This window comes from Petaurus breviceps, unplaced genomic scaffold (genome assembly GCF_028583685.1).
Source record: "Petaurus breviceps papuanus isolate PSGF00001 unplaced genomic scaffold, PetGlider_PUasm1.0 98, whole genome shotgun sequence".
Classification (NCBI taxonomy): Eukaryota; Metazoa; Chordata; class Mammalia; order Diprotodontia; family Petauridae; genus Petaurus; species Petaurus breviceps.
The window spans coordinates 17755468-17780469 of NW_027187460.1; the positions used below are offsets into that span (position 1 = coordinate 17755468).

At 32.6% G+C, this 25002-nt stretch overlaps 1 protein-coding gene across 14 annotated transcripts in view; it reads right to left on the reverse strand.

Annotated features, from left to right (window-relative positions):
* Positions 1-25002, reverse strand: part of PHF20L1 (PHD finger protein 20 like 1) — a 124536-nt gene that overhangs the window by 49842 nt on the left and 49692 nt on the right. For 7 of the 14 annotated variants that reach the window (XM_069081166.1, XM_069081172.1, XM_069081170.1 and 4 more), the window contains 6 exons: positions 20370-20455; positions 16575-16827; positions 13906-14094; positions 13494-13697; positions 5094-5150; positions 3530-3637 (listed from right to left, as the gene is read on the reverse strand). In XM_069081166.1, coding sequence (XP_068937267.1) covers positions 3530-3637; positions 5094-5150; positions 13494-13697; positions 13906-14094; positions 16575-16827; positions 20370-20455 — 897 coding nt within the window. The remainder of the gene's footprint in view (positions 1-3529; positions 3638-5093; positions 5151-13493; positions 13698-13905; positions 14095-16574; positions 16828-20369; positions 20456-25002) is intronic. The other 7 variants (XM_069081176.1, XM_069081169.1, XM_069081178.1 and 4 more) reach the window with 5 other exon arrangements.

Genomic DNA, 25002 nt, shown 5'->3' on the forward strand with positions numbered 1-25002 from the left:
ATTTATTTCAAGTAAATTATTGCTTCACTGAAAATATTAAATAAGAGTTAAAAAAGCAAAAGAAAGGCAGATTATGCCAAATTCCTCCCAGGAAAGAGCATAAGCTAAATAAATATGGCTTATTTTTCAATCTGTACATTAGAGAATAAGATTCTACTTTTGTGTGTATTTTTTCTTTTAACAAAAAAGGGACCAGAGACTAATGCAGAGATATCAGAAATTCTGTGAAGAGAAGTGGGAATGATATTACAGCAACATTAAGGGAAAAAAAAAACAAATTTAAAATTTTTCATTACATATTTCAATCTTTTCCTAAAGTGTGAGTAACTCCAAAGATTCTGTTCTCTTTTCTCATGACTCTCTAAACCTTTTCTTTTGGCAATCTGATCCACAGCTATAGTTTCAATTATGGGCTTTATGTTAATAATTTCCAAATTCATATCTTTTAAGCTACCGACTAAATATTTCCAATTACTTAGATTTCTAATAGCACCTCATATTTAAAATATTCAAAGCCAAAGTCATATTTTCTCAAACTCTGATTTCCTGATTTTTATTAATAACATTATTCTCTCATTTAGCTAAGCTTGAAACCTAAAGACTACATTTTTTTTTAACTTTACCCCACATTTAATTAGGTACAAAGTCCTTTGGATTCTACTACATAAGTATTCTTTAGACCTAGATTCTACTTCCAGATTTATTTAGGCTTCTCACTACCATTCACAATGGTCTTAAAACTTGTTTCCCTTCAGTCTCCAAACCATTTTGGCTACTATTCTTAATTTACAGTTCTGATCACCTCAATTTCCAACCTAAAAAAAAAAAGTCAATGCTAATTTACTGCCTATTAAATAAAATTCAAATCTTGTTCTAACTGTGTGTGAGTGATTTATATGCTAGACCAGGGGTGGGGAAACTGTGGCCTCAAGGCTACATATGGCTTTCTAGGTCCTTGGGTAAGGCCTTCTAGGTCCTTGGTTATGGCCTTGTGACTGAATCAAAGTTTTACAGAACAAATCCTGTTACTAAGGAGATCTGTTCTGTGAAGTATGAATTCAGTTAAAGGGTCACACTTGAGTGCCTAGAGGGCTACTTGTGGCCTCAAGGCTACAGGCTCCTCACTTCTGTGCTAGACTCACAGTTATATCACTCACAGTTGGGTCCACTCTATTTTTCTATCAACATTTTAGTCTTCCTGAAAAACCTAATATATCAATCAAAATGAATTATTAATCATTCCTAAAATCAAGTTCCTTTTCCTGCCCCTGTGTTCTTACTCATACCAGCCTTCATATCTGAAATTCACATTTTCTCCCTTCCCTGGTTCATGTCTGTCTGCTGAAATCTCCATGCTCTTCAAGTTGAGCTCAGTTAACAATATTTATTAAGCACCTGCCATATCAGTACTGATAGCATACTACTCCATGAAGCCATGAAGTGATCATAAAAGATTACTTCCCCCAGTTGAAAATGTCATCTTCCTTGGATGTCTCATAGCATTAAATGCTTCTCCAATGCAATATTTATTTTCTATTATCTATTAAATTACTTGTATCCCTTCCTTATCTTTATTTGACTGGCTTTTCTTAGAGGGAATAAACTATATCTTTTCACCCTGAAACCTCAGTATCCAGCACAGGTGTCTCATAAAGAGTAGGTGCTTGATAAATGTTTGCTGAAACTTCTGAATTATTAGGAACTCCCATGTGTTAACAGCATTTTAAAAATTATTATTTATTTTGAAATTTTAATTTTTTTTTGAAACTGTTTTCATCTCGAGATCACTTATACATTTGTCATTTGGGGGTCATTATCACTTCTCAGGTGACAGAAGAATAAAATGTCAATGGACCAGAATTATCTCAAGCTTAGTAATTAATAATAAAGATTCTCAGTGATAACCATAGACTACAATTTGATACTTAATACAGTATATATAAAAAGCAATGTATCTCAGTATCTTCCATATTTATTTAGTACGTAGTTAAAGAACTTAGAAATTCTTATTTATAGTTCTTCTTTTAAAATGTATACAGTGAAATTTTTATTAAAAGGAGTTATCCTTTGTCACTCAACAGAAGAGGATGACCCAGAATTGTCCACAAGTCTTTAGTATAAGTCCCTACATATAAGCAGGTCAGTAATATCACTATTGATCTCCTTTCTTCTCTGCCACAACCAGTCTCTCTTAGAGACACTCTCTGTCCTCAGTAACAAACTAAACAAATATAAGAAATTATTATGAACAATACACTGAAGGAGGCTAAAAAAAAAATCAATGAAATAATCCTTATCCTAACAGAAATTACAATCTGCTAAGGGAAATAAGATGTACCAAAATCCCCATAATAACAAAGCAAAAAAAAAGTGCAAAAGGCAGAGGGTTATAAGGGTTCTGAGAAAGAAGAGATTACTTCTGAGATACTGAGAGATTGGGAAGTCTTCCTAGAGCATTTGAGCAGGCCCTGAAGCCATGTTGAGGATTCCAGAAAACATTACCATTCTTATTTTGTTTCCAAATGGTCTTTAGTACTTTGTTCTTGACCAATCTCTATCATTTTCTTCCCCCTTAAGGTACTATCACTTAAGAAAGCATTTTTCCAAAATAATTTGGCTTCAGAATGTTTATGGGCTCAAAATATATTGAAAAAACCAATAAAAGGTGTTGTAGGCTATCTGGTAAGAATGAACATGGATAAAAAGCCATGGAAAATTTGAAGGAAAACAGATAAATGTTAAGCCTTTGTTTACAATGAATAAACTGATGTGTAATACAATACTTGAATTATTTCATATTTAATATTCTAAAAACAAAAAAACATTAGCAAAGAAAGTTTCTCATGCAACCACTACTCACACTGTATATATCCCATCAGGCTGTATACTTCACACTCTTATGGGAATACTGGGAAGTAAATCATCTGGCAACCTTCTGACTATGCCCAAAATGGATTTCCTTCTGCTGATGGCCCCATAACCCTAGATCAATTTAAGAATAACTACAACAGGGATACTGAGACCACAGAATTTAAGTCCCAACTGCCTTTCGCTTATGTAACTTGAACAACCTGAAGAACTTCAAAGGTCTCTTGTTTCTATATTACACTTTTATATTATAGTCTAAAAAGTGTAAGGTAGTCATGTGAATTTTGATTACTGGTTGATTCTAACAGTGTCTCCAGTATGTCACCAATCTAGAGCCTCCAGAAGTTAATGAAAGCATTAGAGAAAAGAAAGAACACAGAAAGAATTCAGCCACCTCAGAGGGTTCCTCTCCTGGTCAGTCCCCTTGAAAGAAATCTTCTTTAGATGTTTGGGAGCCCTCTGAGAGAGCAAGGACCCACCAAAAATTTACAAATTATATTAACAAGGCTGTATGTAGTGAGATGACTGATTTTTAAATGAGTTAAATAAATGAAAATATATTCACCAGAAGTTTGCCTTTTCAACAACATGGGAATTCTAAAATGTGATACATGAGGAAATAATCAGAATTTTTTAAAAATGTCCATTTTATATAACTTACCATGCTGTTTGGATTTCTTTTTCTTCTTCTTCTTCTTCTTTTGTTTAGGTCTGAAATGATCTTTATCTCTTTTCTCCTTTCTCTCTTTGTCCTTTTCCTTCTTCTTACCTGAATGACACAATAGAACATATTAATAGTCATTATCAGTCCTAGAATTTTTCCTTTATGATTAACCTAAGTGTGACATTTTAAGTTTTAAATCGGTTATTCCAGTCACCTGCCCAAAGAAGGAGTGGGCCCAGTATTTCTAAATGTAATTTTTAATAAGAAAAATTTAATTTTAATAAGAAAAACCATAAAAATATATTCTTTCAAAACCAAATATGATATCAATACAAAAAATTAGCATTTTTCTTTTTAAGAAACAGAAAAACTAAACTAGATCACTTTCTAGATAATCTTTGAATGTATGTACATAAATAGAATAGGGGAAAAAAATTATACTCCCCAGAAGGGTTTTCTTGGAAAATTAACAAAGAGTCTTCTAATACAATGTACTAATATGCAATTTCATGAGAAAGTTGAAAGTGAAAGACAATGTTCAAGTAAGATTTTCTTATGTTTCCTAAATTTTTTTTTACACTGCAACTGAATATCCATTGGTTTTTAGCTTTTATTTAAGTTCACACAGCTACCAACTTTCACTTATTCAGAGGTTACCTAATTAGCATTTTATCTAGGTCCCTTCTCGTTTTATGTTTGATTTCCTGATTTTGATTTATTGTAGTATTTCAATTACAAGGAAAAAAAAAAGGTAGAAAAAGCTAGTAGATCACAAAGTAGCCAATGCTTATCTGAAAAATTTAATGTAAAAGGTGGCTGGGGAAAATGGTTAAAATGAAGTTTTGAAACTATCTGTGAATTTCATTACCTATATTCTTCCAGGGACCTGACCAATATTATGAATAGTCAGTATCTTTCATAGTTTATAGTCATATCTAAACCTCACATATTCATGCCTGTCACCATCTGTGGAAAAAAAGCTTTAAATTTGTTAAAATAAGTATGTGCACAATATTTATTTAAAAATCAGCATTATATTTGGAGTGCAAATTATCCTATTCCTCTACTTGTTCTTCCCTTTTATCTCTATATTTTTCATCTCTGTGTACATTATTAGAAATAAAACCTAAAGTGCATCTTATATTTCTCTTAGATCCCAACCCAATCATCTTCATTATCTCTAGTGAATCTCAAAATGCTACTTTATAACCTTGAATGTACTTGATTTAATTTTCTAAGTCCTTTTATAGAGCAGTGCACAGGTCAGTTAAGTGTTTGAAGTAGGACAGAGAGCTGATTCATATTGGCATAATGCATGATTAGCTAAGATGCCACCTAAATTGTTGTAGATATCCATTCATTTTCAGTGACAGAGGCCCATAGCTAGATAGATAAAATTCCCCATCCCCACTGTTTAAACTTTTTTTCTCTTTAAAATATGCTAAAACAGATGAGAACTTACACCTAAAAGAGCATAACAGGTAAAAAGGAAGGGGCAGGTTATGCTCTCCCTTTCTCTCAAGCTTTAGCCTTTTGCTTAAATATTATTTTCTGTTCATACCAAATGTCGTTGAACTTTTCTCTTCCAATTTCACTTTTTTTTCTGTTTTCAATACTCCTGTGGGTTTGGGGTGGGGGGAAACAACATATAAGTTTAGTGGGATAGAATGATGTAGAGTTCTTTCTTTGCAATATTTCACAGTATTATCAACATAGAACTTTTTTTAAAAAGTGCTATTTTATTTTACTGGCACAAGTTCTAACAACAAATATCTTTTTAATTTACTCAAAAATAAATATGGGAATGCTTTAGAAAAAATTTTATGATCAGTAAACTTTATCAAAAGGATTTATTACAGAATTCCTTTAAATATAAAATTTCCCTACTGAATTTAAAATTATTTTACTTATTGGCACTGCATACAGAGATGCTTTTATGTTTTTTCCAAAAACTTCTGGATATCAGTATGAAAACCTAAGTGTGTAAGGAGGAAGGAGAAGGTAGAAATAAAAAGAGGGAGAAAGGGAAAGGTGGAGTAAGGAAGAGAAGGAATGGAGGAAGGAATGAGAGAAGAGGAAGAAAGGAGGGTAGGGAGACAGGGGAGAGAAAGAGAACAGAGAGGAAGCAAAAAAGAGGAAGGAGGGGAGAGAGAAAGAGAGAGAAGAACGGAGAGACAAACAGATAGACAAGGGAGGGGAGAGACCAAGAGCGAAAGTGGAAAGGGGGGGAGAAAGAAAGATGGGATTGGGGAAAAAGAAAGAGACAGACAGATGGCCATAGATGGTCCTTCAGAATTTTGTTAGGTAAATATTTAATTTATTATTGTTTATTTTTTCTCCCACATAGCTGCATAAGGCTGCTTAAATGCATGTTGCCTTATTGTAATAAAAATTAAGTCAGTATAGATGCTCAGACCATCCAAACGAAGTATTAAATTTAATATAGTAATGAATAAATATACATATTTTTAAAAATCCATTTCAAAACTAAATTAAAATTTAGCTTATAAACACCTAAAACAAACCTGAACTTTCAATCCCCATTACAAATGTATCATGTGCCAACTTTTCTTAAGTCAAGATGGAACTATTCCACAAATAAATTATTTTTCATTCCTTCTGAGATGTACACACAAATAAATTATTTTTCATTCCTTCTGAGATGTAAAAACTGTTAAAACTATAACTGAGGACAGAAAAGGTGAAGTGAATTACCCAATGTCACACAGCAAGGTAGTAGCAGAGAGAAGAGGCCATTTAAGCCCCAGCTCAATGATTTTACTTTGACACTTATTTGTTGCCTCTCTTAAAAAATACATATTAAAAAATTATTTACTGTCAAGTACTAAGTTACTATTATTTTTTTTTAAAGCAATTGGGGTTAAGTAACTTGCTCAAGGTTACATGGCCAGTTATTTCTGGGTGTGGTGCTAAGTATCTGAGCCCAGATTTGATCCCCAGGTCATACTAACACTGGAGGCGGTGCTCTTACTCACTGAGCCACCTGGCTTTTTTTTTTTTTTCCTTTTGGAGGGCAATTGGGGTTAAGTAACTTGCCCAAGGTTACACCTGAGGGGGGAACCAAACTCAGGACCTCCTGACTCCAGGGCCAGCACTTTACTCACTGCGCCACCTAGCCTCCCCTAAGTTACTATTATTCTTGAATACTGAGGCTTTTATTAAATTCAAATATATTTTGGTCACATTTAAGGGTAAATATTGAATCTCTATGACTGGAGTAAGCTGCAGCATAGTGGATAAAGAACACACCTTGGAACCAGGGAGACCTGGGTTTAAGTCCAAGTCATCAGGTAGCTCCTTAGTCCCCATTCCCCATTGCCACACACCAGGCCCCTCCTCCCCACCATCTGATTCTATAAATATGAATTTGCGCAGGTACTGATTTGCATTGGCAGAGGGAGCTTCTTCACTAGGCATTCCCTTTACCAACGAAACCTAAAGACTGATCCCTACCTCCTAATTTTCTAAAGAAAATTAACCTCAATAACCTAAAACACTCATTTCATTAAATGTCTTAACTTATACTAAACAATTTTTTGGTAGTAATATACTGCCTAAATGTAAAATGTATTTTTTAAAAAATCGCTATATGTTGAAAGATATATAACTTTACCAATATGTATCCAGAGCTACAAAGAAAAAATAAAAGGATTTAGAGCCCTGGAAGAGAATTTAAAGATCTTGTAATCAGACTCTCACTTTAATGATGAAGGAACTGGAGCACAGAAAGATTAATTTGCCCAGAATCACACAAGTAGTAAACATCAGAGACAGAATTTGAACCTAGTTCTCCTCTTATTGTCAAGATCCCTCACTTATTAATGCTCATTTCATCCAAATTAAAAATTCTGCTGGGATTTGAACCCAGAACTTTTTGTGTATAAGACAGATGCTCTATAATGCAAAGATTTATCACTTTTAAAAATTTATTTAAAAGCAATGGGTACACACATTTTCATATACTTGGCTAGCATAAAAGGTGGTATTTCTTTTATCTTATCTCAAACCTCATTAGTTAACCTAACTTAAATAGAAATCCACAGACAACAACAACAACAAAAAAAAACCCAAACCCAGAATATAATAGCACTAAATTAATCATCCAAAATGGTTAATAATTTAAGGGAAAATGACTTCAGGTAATCTACTCTATTCTTTGGGAAGGATAAACATGTGAGAAATCAAAGCAAAGATAAATATCTGCCTCAAGATTCTCAACTAAGATAAGAAGGTAATAAAACCAAAATGCTTCAGCCACTACCCCTTTCATTCTTTCTCTAAGGTTTTACTTCACTACCTTGGGGATCTGGGATTTCCTCCAAGTGGGTACTCACTCCACTGACACAGGTCCTTCTGTAGCTTATCCTATCTACAAAAACCGCTGTAGTCAAAATAGTCAAAAATGTCAATAGATGTGGATACCCTGGTAACTGAACACTTTGAACTTAACTGGCCTAGTTTTTGGTCCCTAATGATTACACTAAGAACATTCAGAACCTATTCTACAGTCTCTGGAGAAAGAATAGACAAGATAAAGATGAAAACATGGTCTACCAATTCTCTCCTAACTTTAATCTGTGTTTTCAAAACTGAAGACTATAAGATTCCTTGTTTTTTTAGTACAACCATATATATTCGCAAGTAGAATTTAATATAATTTGTTGCTTCTTGGTTTCCTAGTCGTAGTCAATAACAAGCACTTATTAATCACCTATTATAACCCAGGAACTGTGATATTATAAATCTAATGTTAAAGTTGGCATAATAGCAAGTTTTAAGTTAATGTTACACTTTTAGATAAGACAGTACTGGATTAAATTTCTTTATCTAAGCTAGGATAACAATATGAGAAACAGCTGAAAGTGTTTTTGCCTTATGGAATGGCTTTGAATAGCAGTGGATTAGGTAATTTAAGTCCAAATCAATTAGAGGTTTTTACAGGATGAAAGGATGGATCCTGAATTTTTTCCTTTGTTAGACATCAATGCCATAAATGAAGTTTTTTTTTTTTTTGAGGGGGGTGTTGTTTTAGAAACATAACTTAGAAACAAAACTTTAAGGAACAGAAGAATGTAGGAAATGTGCACTTCAAAATTTGGTGCCAAGAACTTTACGACTATTTCATTTGATCCTCACAACAAATCTGGGAGGCAAGTACTACTATTACCCCCATTTTTCAATTGTGTAAACTGAGGCAGATAGCATTTCAGTGACTTGCCCAGAGTCACAGTGCTAGCATGTGTTTGAGGTTAGATTTGTACTCAGGTCTGGCTGATTTCAGACCCAGCATTCTATCTACTATGCTATCTAGCTTTCTCAGCTGTTTCAAAAAGTAAACTTTTTGTTTAATAAACAATGATGGACTTAAAGCCCTGGAATCTTTCATATCAGATACACAGTAGTCTATCTAGGATCCAAGAACAACTTTTCCCAAAAAAAAAACTCTTCAGTGCTGCACCACTATACTGTGGTTCAGGAAGGGCTAAATTCACAGGCCATCATCATAAAATTCTTGGTCTTTCTTCAGATAAGATTCCCAAGATATTAAGTAATTAAATTTATGATTTGGGTCACCAAACATTTAAAGGGGTCATCAATTCATTAAAAATGAACAACAGCTCATTAGTAGCTGAACATTTTTTAATCCATCAATATCCTATGGCTTCAAAAATTTCCTAATCAAAATAAGGAAATATAAGAAGTCTCCATAAGAAATTTCCTAATCAAAATAAGGAAGTATAAGAAGTCTCCATTTCCTTATCAACTACCATATTCTGAAACTGCACAAAGGTAACAAGTTTCTGACATTTTAATAACAATTTCTATTTCAAATAGATGAGTAAAAACAAGAAAGGGAATTATTCCTAGAAAGAAAAATACTATGATGATACAAAAACTTTCCAAATAATATATGAATCTTATCTTTACAACACTAAGAATAGATGGTTATCTCCCCCAGGATTATTTGAAAATTTAAAAGTATGTTAATTTCTTTACTATAATTAGACAAGTTTTTCTCAGGAAGAAACTTTCAAGGTTGAACAAAAGTATAGGTGATAATTAACCAACCACCTACTTTCTAAATACCCAATAGAAAAAGAGGCATTTATTATTGTATACATTTTGTAAGCAGTAAAGGAAAGAAGTTAATTGACACATAAGGTCACACAATTATTAAAAGCATTAAGACTATTTATTTGATTGACCTGCCTAGTTCACACTGTGAATTAGAAATCTCTGAAACCTGAGTATAGACTAAGAAAACACATAAAAACTGACCCTGTTCATAGTAGTAAGATTAATAAATTGCTTTACATGTAATATCTTGCTTTGATCCTCACAACAACCTTATTATCCCCATGTCAGAGAAAACTGTAGATTAACTTTTCACATGGGTGACTGATTTTTCCAAATCTGATTAGCCAAATGACTATAGAGGCCCAAATTTCACCTAGCCATTTTGCCACAAAGGGAAATTAGGTTAGAAAAGTGGCTAGATTAATCAGTACATATGCATTAATACTACTAAAAAAAATTCCAAATATCTATAAAAGGTTTTATTTTCTATCTCAATTATTATAAAAAGGCATATGACACCCTAAATTTGGGGACATGTGATAGACAAGCAATAAGGTAATACTGAATAACCACTTGAGGTAGAAGTTAAGAGATGATAAGAAAGAGAATATATATCCTCCTTTTAGGAGAAGAATCACATTTCCAAAAGATAGATCCTAAATCAGATCTTTGTTCTAAAGATTTTTTTTTAATCAATTGAGATTAGGATCCTAAAATTACAAAAAATGTATTGTGTGATCTTGAGCATTATCCTAGAATTTCAAGATGAAGTCCAAACTGGCTTGAGTTTTTAAGTATTCAAGTTCTATTACTGGCATTTGTAAGGACATAATTTGAAAACAATGAAAGAAGTTTAAAGTCTTTCTCTTTTAATTGTAACCAAACTGTCCTCCATCTTTAGGAAAATAATCTCAGAAGTGTTGAATAAAACCCCTAGTGACAGCAAGTTTTGAAACAACATAAAATTTAAATTTAATCAGCTACAATGTCTTAGGGATATTTTGTTATTAAAATTCCCAAGTATCCCCCATTTGGTAAATTATAAAGGACTATCAAGTGAATTTGTATCTTAACAAGTGTTAACACATTCTGGGCATTTCTAGAAACAATATGTTCTCTGAGCAAATAAAAGAAGGCAAACATAATCAAGTGTTAAGACATGTCATAGTACAACACCTTTGTAGGACTAACATAGGAATTTTGAGATGGTAGCTAGGCTGATACCCAGATAACAAGCAATGCCAAAACAATTCATATTAAAAAAAAAAGAGAGAACTGTGAATCTTAGGTCACAAACTTAAGATTCATAATATGAATATGCTACTGAGCAAAAGTAATAGATGCAATTACATTATTTGTGGCTTTACAACATTTTTTAAAATTCCAATATAGGGTTCTTTGAGAAGAAGTTATGAAATCATGGCTGGCTAAAGGGCCAGTCGTACAGACAGGATGACGTAGGATTAAGTCTTGGCTCTGACATCCTGAGCAAGTCACTTAAACTCTTAGTGCACAAGGCAACAACTTTCTAAGCTGCTCTGTTGGAGTAAATTTCCACATCATAAGTTCTCATGAAGTCATAGGTCTGAATGAAAACTGAAAAAAAGTTATTTAGGGAAAATATATCCTTTAAGTGTTTATGTTAACATTTGTACTCAAAGGCAAGTTATAACTCTGATGCATTTAGAATATTAAATTCCAGTAGGATCATAAACTTAGTGCTGGAAGAGGCATCAGAGTCCATTTATTTCACCTGCCCCATTTTATACAACTAAACTTGAGGGAAGTTAAGTGATCTGTTCAAGGTCACCCAGGTGGAAAGTATCTTTGTGGGATCTGAACACAATTCCTCTGGCTTAGAGCCAGCACTCTTTCCATCTTACATACTACCTCCAAGTAGGATGTCTTTAAAGTTTTGGTATATTTTCCTAATTTGAGAAGCTTCCTAACAGTTGTGTTTTTTTTTTTTTTTGTGGGGAGGGGAATGGAGGAAGGAGAGCATTATCTAATTCCAACTAACAAAAAATGCAGTCGTAATTAAATGTACCAATTAACTTTAACCTTTATAGAGGAAAACAGAATTTAGGCAAATTTAGGGTTCACAATGATATATTAGACTGGTAATTTCATGTTAACAAAAGAGATAGTGAAGGAATTGAATAAGATGCACATTGTAAGGTCTATTATAGTTAAAGCTGGAAAATGGTTTTAGGATCTTTCTTTTCAGTGTTTACTGAAAAGAATGGATAAGGGGAAAGTTCAGATATATGCTTTCTCTAAAACAGATAATAAAGTGAATAGTTTTAGAGAACACTCCAGTCTACAAACCGAGAATCTACTTTTTTTGCTTGTTCTAGAATTGACTGAACATAGACAGAGGTTGGTTGTCCAATTCCACACTTATCATTTATTGGCATTATGTTACTTGAAACTGACTTAACTGATTTATTCCTAGAAATATAGTTACTTGAGGTAATAATAGTTCCATAAAATTTTCAACCACTGTTAATACTATTGTACAAAGAGGTAGTTAGAAATATTCTGTAGATTTTGAAAATATTTTTAAAAGAATTTTAATATACATCATATACTTTTAAAATATACTTAAATATTATTATATGATTAAGAAAAAGCTAAATCAACTTTGCTTGATTTCATAAATTTAATAACCAAATTATTTTATGAAAAATTTATATTTTAAAAGAATTTTTCAAAGTTTCATGACCTTGATAAAATGTGAAAAAAGTTAATAAAAAAGGTAGGTAAGCATTCTAAGTTCATAGATGTTTATTTTAACCAATGCTTCTTAAAAGATTACCTATGTTAAAAAATTTTTTCCATCATTAAAAAAAGTAATCTTAAGCATAAAAGTATTCATTGATATCCTAATTTTAAAATAAGATTAAAAATGTTTTTCCCCTGGTTTATGACTGTCTTTGAGCCCAGTTACCTAAAGAATATTATAAACTTGAAAATAATTTTTTATTAAAAAACTACTTCATTATCCTGAGATACAGAGTGGGGAAGGGAAGTCTCACTGGGCTACATGACTTGAATTACTGATATTTCACTTAAACTTGAATTAGGCCCTCACTGTTTTAGTAAAATTTTAAATTCTGAATTATTTATTTACATTTTTTATTTATGTTTCAATCCCTTTACAAACAAGTATTAGTTCTATTTAATAGGAATGCAAAGCAGACAGGAAGAAGTAGACTGTAAGTAGAAATAAGACTCATGCTCAAGAAATGTCAAGTTCAGACAGTAAAGAAGCCTTACAAAAAAACAATTTTAAAAAGACAAAGGGACCCTATCTCCCCTCAAGAAAATAGGTTATGGGTATTGTATATGAATTGTTTTTTAAGCTAAGCCTGTTTTTTGGGGAAAAAAATTCCAAAACAAAACAACTTGCATTTGCCCCTGTAACTCAAGAAATACTTTAATTGTGGAACACTGATAAAAATTTTAAAAATGTTTACCTGTCTCAAAATTGTCAAAAATTAGATACATCCATAGTTCTTCTGACAGTAAGAACAGTAATAATGCAAGCTGCATAAATTAATTTTTAAGAATCACGGTTGCCACATCTTCCAATATAACTTACTATGATCAGAAGTTACAGCATTTGGAATTTGGCTATATGGAAATAACAACTTGAAGGATAAATGAGAATCCATAAGGACCTCAGAAAACTTAAGGGGAATAAAGGGAATGGGAGAGATCCTACACCTTAATAACATTTGTGTTACTGCACAAATACAAACCTTTGCTATTTTAAAGTTAACAAATCTAAACTGATAAAGAGCATTTTCCTATACCCTATAACTACAAACCTAACTATTTATAAACTGAATCTTTTTACCTGACACTGTTGAAGCTACTCTTCCATCAGTTACTGCTTTGGAAGAATGATATGAAATCATCTGTATATCTTCCTTTTCTGTACTGGGGTATTCATTAAAAGAGGATTCTGTGGTTACGGGTGCTGTAACCTCCGAACTACGGCTTAAGTCAAGAGGGAGAGAGGGTCCAAGCTTCTCAAGTGACACATGAGCAACATCAGGTACTACATAAAAGAAAGAATGTAATAAAATATTAATAGAGAGAAACTGATCCAATGAATATCAATTTGGATTAAAGTGTTATACAAGTGTTTATCAGTCCAAAAGATGTCAGTAGAAAAAAGCAGAAATGTCTTAGTTTTCAACTCATTTTTATAATTTAGTTTTTTTCCCTTTGTTTTCTGTGTTCTATATTAAATTAGGATACATTACCCTCGGGCACTGATGGCTCTTGCTGATTTTGAGAACTGATGGAGAACACTTTTCCATCAGTGATTGGAGAGGGAGAAGAAACCTTTTCTACAGAATCATCAGGCAACGGCAAAGTGGCTAAACGCTGTGATCTTCTTCTTCGCTCACTATGTTTGGAAGGTCTAGGGGGATTCACAGGTTGTGATGGACCTAGAAAAAGATCTTTCAATGTTCATGAAGCAGAGATATGCCAGGCTAATCTTATAATATTTTAGTGACTAAAGAAGGGAAATGCTTTAAAAATATGCTCAAATTCCATCTGATGTTCCAAAAGTCACAGGAATTAGAATTCTCCAAATGGGAATTAATCAAGGGCAAAATTTGGTCCTTCATTGGCAAAAAGTTAATGAGCAAAGCACTCGACTCTAAAATGCACTATCAAGAGTTTAAAATATTTGGGGTTGTCTATTTTGAATAATATAAATACACTGATGGGGAGGGAGGGAGATCATACTCCTATGCAAAGGGGATTAATATAGTTAACTATCAGGAGTTAGCTGAGTGAATATCTGTAATTCTTCACTTATAGAAAAATAGTTCCTTTGTATTAGAAGAATTTTTTTTTAAATATGCACTATAACAAAAGGAATGATATTTATAATTTCTGGTTAGGAAGGGTAACTATAAAATATATCAAAATACTATGTGCTTTACTTTAGTTACCAAAGTAAAGTTAATGCAAATTAGCTTTTATCTTTTTACATGGATTTCTGTGAACATTTTGGGCCATATTTATTTAAAAATAACAAAGAACAACTGATTAAGCATCTATTCAAGGTACAAAGCATACATAAATATACTATCTTACGTTTACATGTTTTGTAAATGTGACCTAGTAATCCCTGTAACTTCCTACTAAAGTGTAATACATTTTTAATGAACATTAATTTCTTTATTCGCTTTGTCTTAGGCTTTTTTGGCATATAGATAGGTGTGTCTGTTTAGAAGGTAGACTCATATAACCCCTAATATTAATAGTGTAGATCACAGGGGAGATGGAAAAGGTGTCTAAAGTGTTGGAGCTTAAAAGGTACTCCTTCTCCCTCTCTCACTCCAACAATGCCCCATCACAAATTCAAATTCAACAAACATCATTTATTAAGTACCTACTATATTCAAGGCATTGTACAAGGCATAGTGCATCATGGTAATCAATTTATAAATCAAAATGTAGAAATAAAAGTAAATTGCTATAATATTATGTAGTTCTAAGTCCAAGATATGAATAATCCTCAAAAGAAAAATACTTACCAATGTAATGTGACATTGTGGATACTGATGATATTGTTTTTATGAGAAATGTCACAAAATGAAGAGTATGTAGAACAGCTGAATTCTTGGCCCACTCTCACCCCCCCCCTCCCCTTTCTACCCATTCACCCTCCAAAAATTAAAGTCACTGACCCAAATGTGTCTTTAAAAAAAAAATCACAAATATAAAATTTTTAAATACCCCTCTCTTTTAAAAACTATTTGGCAACTGTGAACTGAAGAAAAGACAAATATCTGCTTAACACAGTAGACCTCTTAATGCCTAAATTTTATAGTTATAAGATATGTAAGATATGTAGTATTTCAAAGAGACATGTCATTTTCATTTAGTAATTACGATTACTGATTGGTCTGTGAGTAAAAGGCCAAAATTTTTGTTTTAGTTGCTCAAGTAGTATTATATCCTTTTTATCTAGAATATATACATAGATTTTATAATCTATAAGAGAACACAAGAAACCCATTAGGGGCACAACTGCTGTTGACTTAAAACTATGAAGGCAGAGGTGTCAAACTACATGTGGTCTGCAAAACTCCAGATGGCAGTCTCAACTATATTAAAATACAAGTGAAAAAGATTTAACAAAATAAATAAAAATACAACATAGATAATGTTAACCTGTGGTTTTTTTGTGGCCTGCAGTGATCCATTTCTGTTTTGAGTTTGACACCACTGCTATAAGTAACCTTTAAAAAAAAATACTGTTCTAACTCATTAAAGGACTAGCAATAGCCCACTAAGATGTTTATTTTTTTCAATTCTATCAAGGAGGCTCCTTCCTTTTCCTACCAGTGAGGTAAGTGGAAGTTCATGGATATAGAAAAATTAGCACAGAGTTTTTTGGTATTTTTTTTTTTTGGAGGGCATGGGAGGGCCAAAGGAGTGTGTGTGTGTGTCTGTGTGTGTGTGTGTATGCGCGTGTGCGTGTGTGTATGCATGGATGTGTTTTGGGGAGAGAGGCTGGTGTAAATTAATGTCTAAGGCAGAATTTCTGGGTAATATAAAAAAAGATTCACCATAAACTTCACTGATGAGTCTGCTTCTGCATCTCTATCTTTCTCATTTAAATAAATCAGGCATTTGAGAGTGTTTACATTATTAGCTATGGAGATTCAAATTAGGGATGAAATATATGTCACTGAATGACATGATTTCTCAACCACCATAATAGTCTCTGTACCATAAAAAAGTCAGAAACATAAGCAGTTTTACATCTAAAATAAATTTAAACTTCTCTAGCATTCCCATTAAGACTGAATTTTTAAGAGCAACCTCATAAAAAGCAATATTAAAAACTACAATCAAAATTATGTTGCTTATAGGATAAGTAACTAATTTTTAAAAAATCTGTGCTCACTAGTTTTATTAATCACTGAAGAAGGAAGCTGAGATACAATCGTCAAATCCTCGACTTGTATTAACTCTGGGGAAAGTGGCGATTTAGGGGGTTTTATACACCCAGAAGAATCTCCAGATTCATGTTTGCATTTCTTGCTGCGAGCCTTCCCTGAAGACAAAGTTGAGGATAACAGTGCAGGTTTCTGAGTGTTGGCAGAACTGCTAATGTCAGCTTCATTTTTTTTCTGACTTTGAGGTTTAGGTGAAATCTCCTGAATAAATAATAAAAAATTGATATTTTTATTTCGGTTTCTTCACTGTTGTTCTTGTTTTCTACTTTGATTGTTAAGCAACTTTAGTATCCAAAAAAACATTGTTAAGCAACACATAACATCTCTCTAGTACAAATGAAAAACCAAAAAGAACCCCACATTTTTTTTTTAAGTTGAAAAGGCCATCTTTAAAGGGACACTGTCAATTTTGGATCTACATTTTTTCCCATCAAATTACTATTATGTTTTAAAATACTGTTACCTTATAGTTTGATGAGCTTTTTCTTTTAAATTTAATAAAATATTTCTATTCACTTGGATAAGCACATCTGTCAATGCTCTTGGGCATATAAGTAAACAGTACAATTTATTTTTCTGTTTCATAGCAAGAGTAGTGAGTTTTGATTTTTAATTAGAGGATATATCATTGCAAAAATCACTTAATCTAGGCTGAATTTTGGGATCTGAAGGGTCTGACAGGTTCCCTTTAAGGAAAGATCTCAACACAGAAAACGATGATCAAATTAATAGACTGAGCACACTATCTTTAACCCATTTTAGTGTTGGAAGCCAGTTTCACAAGCAAAAGGCATTATGAAATCAGAGCTACCAGCCATGTAGAGTTAATGGACTAACTAAAAAAAGACAAAAAAAAAAAAACCCAAACACACAAAAAAGATATAAATGTAAGTTTAAAATTTCGTATCTGAAAATAAAATACATCACATTTTGTAGAACACTGTTTTCCCCTTCATCCTATTGTATGTTTGTGGTAAATAAAAAGAAGTTTATATTTTCTGATTCTTCAGAAATAGTATTTAATTACTTTTGTCTGCAATATGTCCTCCATGCTGGATAATCTGAATCCATGTTGGAAATAGGATGGACCCTAATGGATCTGGGTGAACTCTATAGTATCAGAATGTAATTATTATTTTTAGAAGTCTGATGTTCCTTTATTCCTATTGTGATTTATAATCATAGTGCTATGCATTTACGTATTTTTACCAACACAGGCTTCTGTAACAGCCCAACTATTAGGATTATGAACCACAGCTTCTTCCCAATCGGTCTCTCACTCCCATGACTACTTGTGAGGGATGATCATCAGGTCTGCAGACCTCGGAACTTTGGAAGGTCACGATTTGAGGACAGAATAATTTTCCTTTTCTAGTGAAACACAAGAGCTCCAAGTTTCAGTGTAAATATATGCAGGCAAGTATTTTATGTATTTAGAGGGGCATCTTTGAGTGTTCTAATGGCATGCTGGATATAACACATTAAAGGTCCGTTGCAAAGTATCCCACTCAGTTGTCACCAGTTTTATCATTGAATCAGCTCATTATAGATGTGAATTATAAGTGCAAGCTTAGTCATTTAAATAAATAGTCCATAAACTGGAGAGAATCCCTATGCTGATTATAGAAGGTATTGCCAGAAAATTAATTAGAGCCATAGCTTGTAAATAAACAATTTTATTGTTCATCTTCACATATGTGAAAGACATTACTACAGCATCCAGTACTCTCAAGTTACAAAGTTATTTAAAACAAGATTTGAAAACTTAAATTAATATTTTGATAAGGTGCTTAAGCTCTAACAAGGACAAATTAACATTATAAAACCTTACTGAATTGTTATTCATCTAATGCAGATTTTGTTCAAAAGTAAATATAACATGACATATCCCTAGTACAGTTAAATAAACTATAATATCTGTAACTAATAATCTGAAGTTTAGGGTTCAAGACAATGGATTGTAAAAAAACTAATATAAATAAAATAGAATTCATTAAAACAGTTTTTCAGCTGTTGGCCTATGAATCTCTGCTGTGTCTTGATTCACATATTTTGAAGAACTCTTCATTACACCTTAGCCACCTGTACAAGAGAGGCAGCTGATAATGCCTATTTACTTTAGGCCTATCAGCTATTCTGATAAAAATTCATATTTAAGGGTTTTATAACTCGGCTATTTTAATTTCCACTAGGGGTGGCACTTGGGATAAAAGTTATATGAGTTTAGCTATGAAACATTTTCCCATTTGAATCAGTCTGGATAAGGAAAATGGGGAAACAGCCTGACCACTTTTTTAGATGCTTTTAAAAGAAGCTAATCTAACTTAAATTTTTGTTAAATTAAATGAGCATCCTTGTTACAAAAACTTGCAAGGCCTCCCAGATTACTTTGTAAACAATAAAAATGTAAACAGCCGAGTTAGTCTAAAAGCTACTTTATGTAGCTTGTCTATGGAATGTGCATTGCTTTCAGCACTAAATTTTAAAACATAAACAGTGTAGGTAATTTGTACAATCACATTCACCTCAATGGGGTTCTGCATAATAAAAGATTGACATTGTAATGAATCCTCCAGAAATGTTTTACTAACCATGTCCCTGATTTATTGCATACTGAGAATAGTATAAACAGTGATAAAAAATACACAGTAATTTAAAATCTGGGATGTTAAATATCATAACACAGTAAAAATATCACACAAAATTTGGTTGATATACTAACATCATAACGGCAAAGAATTAACCGTTGTGGTAGCTATAGAAAATTAGTAAGAGACCATAAAAGAACAATCAGTTTGAAAGACCACTGATTCAATACAGTATCAACGGAGGCACCAAAACAATGCAACCTCATCAAATGATGTTTAAAAACCCTGAAAAACCCAATAGGATGTCAATTAAAGTTGGGTTGTCTTTTAAAGTGTGTATCTATTAAGGGAAATTGCTACTCCTTTTAAAATATTCCTTATTAAGCTACTAATAAAGAAAATTAAATGAATACAAATAAGCTATATTAAAATTACATTAAGGCTCAGATTTTAAAACAGCAGAACCAAGGAAATTCAGAGTTATGGCTATTACTGTGTCCTGGTAATCTTACTGTGCCTAGGAAATTAAGCCCTTAAGAGTATGTAAAAGCATGCACAGTTCATTATATACAGGAATTGTGGGAGTTTGAAGGGAACCAAGGCAAAATCTAGCAACCTTAATTTAAAAATTCTCAATTGGGCAGCGTCAAGTAAAGACCCTTAATACTATCTTAACTTTTTTGTATTTACTAAAATATACATCCTAGCAAAATTGTATGGCTCATTGAACAGTTCATAAAACATACACAGTCTAACATCAATTCTTACAATAGAAAAGAAACTTCTTTGAAAAGAAGTTTTATTAGTTATCCACAACCCTGTTTAAATCACAAATTAAAAGTATTTGTGGAGGGGTCCTTTTCTAAGCCAGTGAGAGGTATGGTTCCAGCTAAAAAATTATACCCTGGGATGCCTGACTCCTGGGCTTTCAATTCTTTGGAGACAGGGATTTTTAATGTCAGTCTAACGAAAATTGAAATTACTTTTGTACTTTACTTTTATACCTTGGGTAAGGCAGAGAAAGAAATGTCTTCAAACAATGTTTCCTATTCCTGTTTCTGAACAAAAGGGCAATTTCAATTACGTGGACACTATTATCTCCATGCCTCACTCCAGTAGGAACCTGGCAAAAAATCAAAGGCTACCATTTCATACCTGCTCCAGCATTGGAGCCGTTTCACTGCAGCAGTCTTCTTTTTTTTCAGCACCATCCACCCCAACAGCTTTGGATGCCAACAAACCTTAAGAAAAATCGCAGAAACGGTTTGTTAGAAAAGTGTTAACTTTCACTCAGTTTAGTTTATTTTAAAATCTTTTCCTTTCCCCACACTTTGTATCAGTACGAAGCAGTAGATTTTGACAACTTTTAAGAAGGAACAGCCTGAAAGGCTTAATTATCACCAACATAGGCATTTTTGAGACTTGATCAGGAGAAATGAAATAGGGAGAATTTGAAGGATTACAATTTGAAGGATTACATACTATTTGCACTATTTTCTTTGCCTTTTTTTCTTCTTGATAAAACCTTCTGGAAAAAAAAAGTATGTCCTACAAGAAAACTTACTAGTAATCAATGTTCACAAACAACATTTTTTTCTCCAATTTTTAGTTTTGTAACATCATCATAGGTTATTTAGAAACAAAATGGAGAATTGACAGAACTAGAATCAAAAGCTTAATCACAAAACTGTGAAATGCTAAGTTGCTTTGGAGATCACCTTTAGCTCCATTAGTGAGTTAATGAGAAGGAAAAATAAAATTCCTTGAATTGTCCATAAAAAGGAAGCAACCTTTTTATTTGGCTGAAAACTGGCCTTGATTCTCTAATTCACTTTGCTTTAGCTAGATACAGCCCCTTTCCTAGACTCCTTTGGCATGCATCTCCCATTAATGATAATTTTAACTTCCTACATACATATCATACTCCTTCCAACACTGGATCTTAGATTTTGAGCTGGAAGATGATCTTAGGTGCCACTGAATCCAACCCTGTTATTTTACATATAAGTAAACTGAGATACGGAATGGCTGAATAACTTGCCTAGGGTTGATGGTAAGTTTCAGGTCTTCCTGACTCCAAGCCCAGTGCTTAACCCTAACATCACACAACCTCTCTCTATACCCTCTCCAGGAGTCTTCAGTCCTTACTAATTGAAAATGGCAGTTAAGTTCAATAACTCTCATTTCCAAATCAAAAGATAAACTATATAACTGTATCTATTTTTTCCCTTAAGTATGCCACTAATTCTCTAATCTGAGTCTAGATTGAGTCATCTAGAAGACGACGATTCTGAAGTTTTACTAAACATTAAAATCCTGTCTTAAATGACCAACTGCAAAGTTTGGTTCAGGGTCTTTTTCTAAAGCAGACACCTTTTGTGTTGTCCAATTCAGACAGAGAATATCTCAGTCTCTGGTTAAAACTGCACTCTATCTGTAAGATCATCGAAGTTTGGAGTGCTATTTCAGAGCGAGCCAATTATAACACTTCCTAAGCAGTATGAAAGAAAGCACTGTCCATCCATACAACAATTACTGCCATCATGCTTTAAGATTGAATAGCTAGAAATATTTATAATGTCGTAAGAAAATATGCCAAAAATACATGAAACATGGATTAAGATAAGGCAATGTTAGGTTATTTTATATGTCACTTTTATTCCCAATAACTTTGCTATATGAGTTACATTTCATTAGTTCACTCAAGAATTAAATAATATCAAGCTTTATCTTCTCTCAGTGGCACTAAAAATGCTAACGAGTTAGCACTACTAACTAGTTAAATGTCTAGCGATCAACAGCAACAACAAATTTAAAAGAAAACAGAACTCTCAAACAGCAATGGCTCTGTAACAAAAATATTATTTCACCCACTGCTCTTTTGCATTTGATACTGAAAACATTCTACAGAATAATCTACTTAATTTTCCCATGCCTAAGATTATGTAAAATTACCTATTTAATTTTCTTATTTCAGGATTAGTTTAAAAACCAACCACAAAGGGAAATAAATAATTCTCATTTCAAATTCAGTCCTAATGTTACATATTAATATAGCTATTGGATATCTGTTGGCATGCTGCACTGAGACAATGCAACATGGAACATCACTAAAAATCACTTTCATTTCACTTTTCTCTACCTGGTATTACCAAAAATCAATGAATCATTGAAAATTAAAAGTAAAATGATTAAGAAATATCTAATTCCTTGTTTGTGGAGAAAATCCACCTTGTTATAAATCTTACAGCTCTAGTTTTAAAGGGACAATTATTTTAAATTTATAGAAAGACAGTAATATACACTATGTCAGAATTAGAAGAAACACTGAAGACTATCTTAAACACATTTTTTGTTTTTGCTTTTTAAATATTCAATCTGTTATACAACATGCTTGAAGGTCTAGCTGATAGGACTAGAATAGCAAATAAATTTGGTTTTAGCAATCTTTAAGGGGTATCCAAGGAAAAGAGACTATTTTAACATGCAACAAAAGTGAATACAATATTAGAGCCACGTGGGTAAATCCTGAGAAACTACAAAATGACAAGCCGTTTGTAAAGTACTGCAACAGTTTTCAATGGAAATTTAGATAATTTCTACCATAAAATATGAAATTGCATAATTTAGAGTCATTTAAAAGAGGGATTTCATTTTAAGGACTTGTACAGGAAAAATAAAAACATATCATACAAAGAAAAATTAGACAATTTATTTAAAAGTTACTTAAAAATTAAACACATCAACGTTTGATGTTGGAAGTCAACTGTGGCCAGAGACTCATGCCTCAACCATGAAAGGATCAAATTTTAAAGAGTACACGAACAACATATAACCCAAGATAAAGCCCATGTAAACTGGAGCCAATGGAAGAATCAAAAGACAAATGGGTACTTGAAGAAAGAACACAGCACTTTTATACTAAAAAGTAGCCCAATGTCTATCGGTAGTTAACAAATTCTTCTCATCTGATAATTCTTGATTCTTAAAAACTGTTTCAGTAACCATGGGACATCCTCTTGAAGAATAAGTTAGTAAGTACTAACTGGGAAGAAATAAATTAATTTTGGAATATAAATTACATCATCAATGTTTGTTCCTCCAAGAAAAAGGTAGAGTATCTCAGAGGTAATTATTTTGGGGGCTAGCATTAATCATTTTCTGAAATTTGTTTATCTGTCAGCTAACTATATGCAGTTAGTATATGTGTGCATATACATACATATACATATATGTGTGTGTGTACTGTCTCTGAGTATATACATACTGTTGTTGTATTTAGAAGGTTGGATTCAGTGGCCTCTAAAACCCCTTTCTAAATATATAACCCTATGTTGGAAACACACACAAGTGTAAGTTTATGCATGTATGTATATATGTATGTTCTTATGTATGTGTGTATGTAGACATACACACAAAAAAATACATATCAAAAATCCTGCTCTGCCCATCCACAAATTTTCCAAGCTAAAATATTTCTAGTTACCCTCTATGAGTATGTAATTAAGAAAGGAGTAGAATAAAATGATAAAATTCTAAAATCATTCCATCATTTTTCATCCTGAGATTTCAAAGCACTTAATCCCTTCTACAGTCCTAAACCTTTTCACCTTTTTTAGGACTGGGGAGAATTTTTCAACATGATATTAGTGGTTTTGGAATCTAGCACCTGGGTTCAAGACCTGGATCTGCTGCTTGTTACCTGTATCAAGGCAGGTAGTCTATTGACCTCTTTGGGACTCAGTTTCCTCTTCTGCAAAATATTAAGTTGGACTGACGTCTGAGATCTCTTCTAGTCCTAAAGCTATGATTCTATGTTCTTTAACTGAACTTGTGAAATAAGTCCCACTAACGCAAGAGAAATACTCTCATAAGCTAACAAAAATCACCGGAAGTTCTAAGACTTGGGCATTTTTTTAAAGTATTACCTAGCCTTATTACTAAATGAAGTCTTAGAAACAGGATATACATGACAAATGCTGCTATGGCTTTTCCTCTTTCTTTGCCTATTCATATACTTATCTATAAAAATACAATTTACGAATTACTTGGCCCCAGAGAACAAATTGCAGACTTTCTACTATATCTTTAAGTTGAGTCTATCACTTAATTTTTAAACATTATGCATATTTCAGATACTATGACTTATAACAAGCTGTGATCTATCTGGAATGGCAGTGAACTGTGTCAAAAACATGTAAAAAAATGTAGTTAGCAGGCTCATGCCTATTAGTTGAATTAAAATAAAGAACAATATTTTTAAACCCTACTCATGCTCTAATCTACATAAAGCAGCTTTTTAACCTGAGGTACATGAATTTGCTTTTTAAAATACTTTGATAAAGGTTTTTCAATGTAACTGGTTTCTTTTTGTGATCCATATATTTCATTTTATGTATTTAAAAACAATACTCTGAAAAGGGGTAGTACAAAGGCTTCACCAGAGTATCAGAACAGACTATAATACAAAAAAGGTTAAGAATCTTTGTGGTAAGAAAGGGTCACAGACATTAAGTATATGTTTCTCTTATACACAGAATTGTTACAACATGAGGATATGAATATATGCATCTACATAAGAACAATTATTAAAGAAATCAATCTTCTGAGTAAAAAGAGGAATCTGGTCAAGTGTTCATACTATTCTGACAGTGTATTATATCTCATGCTTTTCTGCTATTGTTGCTGCTGCTAAAGGTTTACTGATCCACTCAAAGTTCCCAAGAGACACCAAAGAAGTTGTACCACAGTAGCTTCACTTCTCTCACAATAAACAGAGGCTGTTACT